At 38.5% G+C, this 7,902-nt stretch overlaps 1 protein-coding gene across 5 annotated transcripts in view; it reads right to left on the minus strand.

Annotated features, from left to right (window-relative positions):
* Positions 1 to 7,720, minus strand: part of astn1 (astrotactin 1) — a 342,836-nt gene extending 335,116 nt beyond the window's left edge. For 3 of the 5 annotated variants that reach the window (XM_018695889.2, XM_018695888.2, XM_018695887.2), the window contains exon 1: positions 7,265 to 7,720. In XM_018695889.2, the coding sequence (XP_018551405.1) occupies positions 7,265 to 7,568 (304 nt within the window). In that variant the 5' untranslated portion in view covers positions 7,569 to 7,720. The remainder of the gene's footprint in view (positions 1 to 7,264) is intronic. The other 2 variants (XM_018695894.2, XM_018695891.2) reach the window with 1 other exon arrangement.
* Positions 7,721 to 7,902: the final 182 nt, after the last annotated feature.

Here is a 7,902-nt window from a genome sequence, read left to right on the forward strand (position 1 = left end):
AACATATTCATTATGACAGGAGGATATGAAGCCAGTTTTAATTGTGCAGGGGAATGCATCTCAGCCCATTGTTTCACACCAGGGGTCTCATCCCCTGCTAAAATTTCTTCTCAATAATGTTAGAGTTGTGCAATTCCTCCGACCAATTATCAATAATGATTTTAAAACCAAGTCCTCATGTAACAGCACTGCAGCATAAAGTCTGTCTGAAATATGTATTCATCACTGTTTTGTGCTTACAATAGTACAGAGCAAAGGTTGTGACAGAGAATGGGTTAAGGTGATTGTGACAAATAAATCTGGTTTGGATTATAGCTATTGCACAAGTGTTAAATGTAAAAGAAAAGTGTATTAATTGCAAATAATTATAGGTTCAAAGTGACACACACTCAACTGGACAACGATTTTAAAGCAATACAGCTTTGCTCCACCATTTTTTTTTCTTTTGGTGGTAGTCACTTCAGTGAGAGGCTAGAGAGCACCTGGTCAGTTTATATTTAAACAGCAAAGGCATCGTGTGGATGAGTTTTCATATTGGTGACATGGAAATGCACTTTCATTCAAAGTGAAACTCATAATGCTTTTTAATTCATTTTTAAATCCATCTATATGCTTAGGTGTGGTGAAACATTTACTCTGGTTGGAGTTGCTGTCCACAATCAGCTATTAATAAGTGATGTTCATGTTAAGAGGAGAAATGATTAGTCAGTGAATCAATTATTCAAACAATAGAGAGGCAATGATTCCAGCTTCTCAAATGTGGGGATCTTTGCATTTTTTGTTAAGATAAAAATCTCTGGGTTCTAAAGAAGACAGCTTATGCTCTAGAAAAAACACCTTAGGCTCTGGAAAACCAAAGAATGTTTGATGTTTGCAGAGTCATGCAATTATGCAATTATAATTTCTACATCAGCTCCAGACTACAAAGACCACTGTCATCTGCCGATACAGTCAGCAGTAGATACTGCAGTTAAAGTTAATTTCATGAGCTGGTGAAGCTACAAAATTAAACTCTTTGTTGTTGTCTGGTTATAAAGCCTTTTGCATGCCAGTCTTTGTACAACTGAACTCAGACAGATTGTTTCCTCAGGACAGAAGCACCCCTACATATTATTTTGATTTTTAAATGAATAGGGAGAGGACAGTCTTTATAATGTTCATAAAAAGCTAAACAATCAAGGTGAGTCTCACACCCAAAATAAAATGATAAATGATTGCTAATGCTAACTGACTCATTGGTTGAGAACATAGTCTGAAAATTAATCAACATTAAAAATAAACCTTAATTGCAGCTACAGCATGATTCAGGTTTGTCGGGTTGCACATCTTTCAGTACAGTCCAATTTCATCACGTAAGGATGATATATTCTTATTCACACTATAGAATTGGTCAATTTATATCCTCACTGCAAACCAACAACAACAAGGTGAAACAACTTGCAGCACTAAATTTCCTGTCAGCTTTGCTTGACTTTGAAAGTGTGAAAAAAAGATTTAAGTTGAGCACATTGCACTCGGGATTCATGTTAAGTACAAGCACCACTGGAGTTTAATGCCCATTTCACTGGCAACAATATGAAACTTTCTATGGCATGGACCTGAATTGTACTAGCCAAATTATTGTTCCAGAAAGCTGAGAAGCTTGAATGGGAGGCAGTTAAAAGCTGACTTCCCTCCAAGCCCATGGCCCAGATGTGCAAATCACTGCCAGAGCAAATACAGCTTGAGTCTCTCCCAGAGGGCAACTTTATTACCTCACCTCCCGCACAATTTATGACACAACACCAAAAGGGTAAATTTCTAATAACGTATCATGGCTTCTCTGACACTAACGAGTGGCTGCGGTCCTGCAGCTGAAATTTACTGTCAGTCACAGAATCCCCTCTTTTCAAATTGTTTCTTAGATGCTTCACAGAGAGGCAATTTGGCAAGAAAAATACAAGGCATTGTAAAAGGTGGAAAAAATGTGGAATTTAAATTGCACCCAACTTACCAAGCAGGCATACACACAAGCAGACATTTAAAATCAGATACACTTTTTGAATGCATACCTCAGAACAAGATTCTTTTTTTCTCTCTTCCCAAAATGACAAATTCAGCTTTGAGACCATTCCTTAAAAATACTCAGACTCTGAGGTCTTCAAAAACTCAAATAATTTCTGGAGGTTAGCTGAGGATAAGGTGTCCTGATGAGACATGGATGAGGATAGAGGACTGCAGTTGCCAGCAGGACACACGGCTGCTAGCGAGAGGGGCACTGTCTGATAAGGCGCAGTACTGTATAATAAACTGATTGAAGTAGTCAAGGTCTGAAGTCAAAACCTGCAAGTGTCGCATTTAAAGTGATACACATTTTCATGGCAGAAAAAAGTATTAAAACATCCACAGAAACTTCTGACACCACATGGTGTCCTGTAAATGAACACTGATATTTTTATTGGCAAAATAAAGCAGAGTATAGCATATTTAGGCAAATGTATCCTAAGCATATATGCAGTTAAGTGAATTATGATAAAGAAAACAAAAGGCAATATGTGTTGTTCCAGTGAAACCACAAAAATTATGTGCACACAAAGGAAGAGTAAAGCAGAGATGAAGCAAATGACTCCACTTTTCGTCTTGCTCTGGTAATAGACACTCAGGCGATGCTATGCAGTTCCTTAGAAGACACTCAAGTAAAAAATAATCTTGTAAATCTCTTATTTGTTATTACTTCTCCATTAATTCACAGTTTTACGCATGAAAACCAGCCTGGTATGTGTAGATAAGTGGGCAGCTGGTTTGGTTAGCTATCAGACATAGATTCCTATGCACTTAACTACAGCTAATCCTAACAGCTAATCTGGGAGGCTGTATTCTGTTTTGGTTGCACAGAATAAAAAGAATTTAGACTGATTCATGTAAAATTGAATTTTATTTGTAAATCTTTAGAAGGCTTGTACTGCTTGTCCTGATAAATGTAGTTTTGGAACATTTCCAGAATCTCTATGAATTCAAAGTTAGTACTACCTGTGTCAGGAAGGCTACAACTATGAGAATGTGACCTAAATTGAGGAAATAGAATAATTTTCTCTTATAATGAGGTATTTCTACAATTATTAGTTAGTTAATTAATAAGTTTATTGCTCCTAGAAACCACTACCACAGCTGAGTATTCTGGCACAGGTCATTCAGAGTGGTTCTTGGCTTGTTTTGGTTTGCACTATGCCCAAATAGTTCAGGATGAATACATCTTCTATTGTGCCCCTTAATGTGATATTTGATATTAAAATGTCCAGTTTTGTTATGGAATACCAGTTTAACTCAACATTACTTTTTCTTAGAGACTTGGCAAAATTTCAGTAAGAAAAAACTTAAAGAATATTTTTCCAATTCACCCCATGAAATTGCAAGCAGATAAAGCAAGGTGCTGCTGCTGTATTCTGTCATTACTGTTGTTGTGTTGGCTTACAGTGCGAGTTTCCACACAAAAGCAGAGAGATTCCAGCACCTGGCATAATGTCCTGCACACCATGTATTCTGGTGAAGGGACAAAAAATACACTGAGGGGAACCATGTACCTCATTTATCATAATGAGACTACAGCAGACTCAAACAGCCATGGAGTAGTCTAGTGTGAGACGACAGCAACTGGATGCTGAACAGAAAAACCAGAAAGAGTTTAGTGCTTACACAAACAACATTCAGCAGGCATCTTATCATAGTGCTGCTGAGACACTGGCTTATTATCAATATGTTTCCTCAGAAGATATATACAAAATGCAAATGCTCTGGTTTTAAGTTCAAATCTGGTAGCCCTTATTTTCACAAACGAGGTTGTGTTAAACACCAAAGGAAATCAAGTAAAAGACAAAAGAAAAAAATAAACAAACAAATAACTAAAGGGCTGCAGCTGTTCCAGTGTTTATATTTGGATTGCAGAGATGCTACTTGCACCACGAATGTGAATTTGTGTTGGGCTCCCCAGTGTGAATTTTCATTAAAAGTTTTCCAGAGCAGAATGCTACGTAAGAAAATGTCAAGATACAAATTCAGACTCATTAATATGCAGCACCAGTCCTGAGAGATCTATTGTGCTGTGCATTTGCCTTAGCATATTTCCCTCCACCCCATAATGAATTAACTGTTGTCTAAATTAGGCCTTTAAATGAACTATTCAAACTATTCAAAGAGCCACCATGGTCTCATGGTGTAAACACTCAATACTGCAAACATCATTAGGGACCTTTACAGGACTATTCCCAACATCCATATGTCTGTTAATTAAAACAGACATAGAAATGATATTGTATATACTGTTGTGTATTCTGAGGTCTGAAAAGTACAGCAGAATCAATCTATTGTGAAGCTGGCTCTCCAAAGCACCACCCTACCTCTGCTGGGTCAAAGTAGAAGAAAAGTTATTCATATTTTCAAGACATCTAATAACTTACACTTCTCAAATGTTAGTGGATGTTACTGATAGAAAATTTATGCCAGGATTGTATCTGTTGTACCTTCCCTACTTGTCTGACAGTTTCTTGTGTACAGCGCTGGTAGGGTGGAACACTTATACTTTTAGAGTACCAAACTAAATGTGTCTGTAGCACCAAGTATCAAAAAGCTTCAAGCTGACATTTAGGCAGGAAAATAGTCAGCAACTATTTAATTGACTTATCATTTGAGTCATTTATTAATCAAAAATGCTGAATATTCTCTGGTTTCAGAACAGTTAGGAATATATATTACACAAATCTAAAGGATCCTAAAAGTATATTAGTGCTGTGTCAAATACAGTATGTACATACCCGCAATGATTTCAAACACATTACTACCGAATTTCCTCATTATTATTCAGCAAGGTAAGTCAGCTCCTTGGTTGACACGTCTGTGCACCCATTGCACTGCCTTTACCAAAAGACATAAGCATGATAAATGATTACTGGGAAGTTACTAACCACACACATAACTTCACCTGTGATGACAAATGTGCATTCTTCACAAAAGTAACTGTAAACTACCAAATACACAGCTTTAATGATTTAAATTTAAACTTATTATTGTTAATACTATATAACAACAATAATATATTAATATTGTAGATCACCATAAAATAAAAATGCCCAATCTGTTTGCAACATAGGACTCTGATTTCACTAACCAGTCATTTCATTTATTACACATTATAGGAAAGTGATCGCAATTCAGTAGTATTCTGTGGTATTCTGTGGTATTTTGTAGTATTCTGTAGCACACAGCAGGCAGTGAGCTGTCAGCTGACTAGTCCCGGCTGTCAGTCAGGGAAACTCTTTCAATAGGAGAAGATAAAAGCCTTGTGTGGCAGCTGGATTTCTTTCAAACCCTTCCAACGTATATGTCAAATTGAAGCTAAGAACTGGTAGCTTTTAGCCATGTAAAATAAATTGGAAAAAAAAAAAAACATTCATCTGTGTAAGATTCAATTTGTCATTTATTTCATTTATCAAATGAAGAATGTAGTTGTAGTATGAAGGGTCTTTAAGAGAAATTTAAAAAAAAAAAACAGAATGAGCAAAATAACACTAATAATAATGATGATGATGATGATAATAATATAAAGTATCTAGTTTCCATTTTCAATGTGAAACAAAGAAGATGATTTGCAGTCTATTCAAACACAGTTCAGTTGGGGAGTGAAAAAAATAAATTAATAAATAAAAGATAAAACAGTGGAAAAGGTGAATGTATTTTTAGTATTCCGTAATCAAGGCTTTATCTAACTCTTCAACATGAACTCATGGACCTGTAATCACTTTGGGTCAAGACAGAGACCTTTGCATGTCACCTTCCCCTTTCCATGTAAATTTAACAAAGCTATCCATCCATTCATTACCTATACCGGTTATCTGTTAAAGGGTCACAGGAGGGCTGGAGCCTATCCCAGCTGACACTGAGTGAGAGGGGGGTACACCCTGTACGGATCACCAACAGTTTGAACAGTTCATTTATGAAAAAGTCTGCTACTGTTTAGAAGCAACAGATTCCCCTGAAATAATGCTGACATTTACTTTGTTAAGTTGTTTAAGTTAGTTAAGCCCTCATGTATGATTGTTTACCTTTTAGTACAAAGTATCTGACAACTTTCAAACTGAAGCCTATTAATCCAGCCACTCAGTGCACACTGCATATGAACATGTGATACATCAAAAAGTAAGAAAACTGTTTTAGAGACACACATGGACAGATGACACAGCTCAACAGATCCAACAACCACACCTACGTTGTAACTGCATTCTTGTTGATTCCTCACATAGGTCATTATAACACAAACCCAGAGACACCAGTAACAACTCTAAATTCTCACACAAACACTGACACCCAAAGACATGGAGCTGACTAAACTAGGTACATTAATGAGGCACTGTAAACTTCCCAGAGCCCCTTAATGTGTCTCAGTGCAGACAATAACAGAGGCTGCTCCTCACAGCAGCAGCAGCAACTCCAGCTTATCCTGGACGGGCTGCAGAGGAGATTCAGCACCATGGACAGCGGCCAGCAAACTTCCACCAATGCAAACTTTGTGTCTTTTTGCCAAACACACTTATTCAAACATAGACACGCTTTAGGTCTACTGAATTTTGGGATACCTATATAAAGTATAAAGCTGGTTTAATAAAGCTTAAAAACTAAAACGAGAGCGCGAGCTGTCGCGCTTTATTCATATACAGTATAAAGCACATACGACACACACTGAATAGAACAACACAAAGACGTGAGCATAAAAAGTTCTACTTAACTGGGAAGAGTTTGGCTGCATAGCTGCTAGTCTGTTAACTAGCAAGTAGTTTTCTACACATGTAGTTTCACGAACCACGTGTGTGAGCTAAGGAGAATACACTGAGCAACATACAAGGCATGACAATATTGCTCCTCTTACAACTGTATTTATTGCTCGCTGTAACTGTGTGGCAAACACTAACACTAGTTTTGTTAGCATTAGGATGCTATGCGGCCTATTACTGCAATAAGTATTAAGTGTTGCTTGCCACACTGCTGTCAGTATCAGGGGCTAAGCTAATTATTTAACAGTCGACTAACAGATTATGATATATAAAGGCAGCTGTTTGCGTTAGGTATATACTCCGGTTGTTACATGGGCTATAGTGTTTTTCAAAACAATGAAAACATGGTATAAAGCCAGGCCTAAGCTAATAGACAGATGCTCCGGTGTATTAATAAAAGTGAGGCTTAATCTGCTTAGTTAGCGGCTAATGAACCGTGCAGATTGTCCGTTTCAAAAACTCACCTAAGACGAAAAAGGGGAGCTCGGTGTTTTCCAGGTCGTCCACCACCACGACGTCTCCGGGAAAATCGTTTCTAACGGAGAACAGCAGTTTGGGCTCGGAGGCCGACGGACTGTGCATGATGCTCAGGTCGTTTTCCCTCAAAAACGGCAGCGCAGACACGGTGACGCTCTTCATCTTGCATTCGGTGTCCTGGCTCTGGTCCTCGTCGCCGTTTAGACATCGGACATTAACCGTTAGGACGGCCAAAAGGACCCACGCGAGCCCCAGCAGCAGCGGTATCGGCCCCATGTTGATGCTCGCCATCTCTGTCGCTCCGCTTCCTCTCCCCTCCTCGCTGTTTCTCTCTGAGGCTGCTTCGGTCCCTCAGCCCGGCGGATGAGAGAGCAGCAGAGTGAGAGTGAGGGGGGTGTGATACACCGGCGGGCTCTCACAGTGTTAGAAACAAACGCCTCTTGTTTCTCGCATACCATCAATCACAGGATTTTGTAGATAGAACACTGAACACTCACTGTGTGGCTGCTGAGTGTTTTAACGCCGTTGACCCCTTTACAGTAATTGATTGATAAACTGTCCAAATGGCTCTGTAATGGCGAAGCATAGATTACCAACAGGACATGCACCCAGAGTGCCCTGGAGG

This window comes from Lates calcarifer, linkage group LG4 (genome assembly GCF_001640805.2).
Source record: "Lates calcarifer isolate ASB-BC8 linkage group LG4, TLL_Latcal_v3, whole genome shotgun sequence".
Lineage (NCBI taxonomy): Eukaryota > Metazoa > Chordata > Actinopteri > Centropomidae > Lates > Lates calcarifer.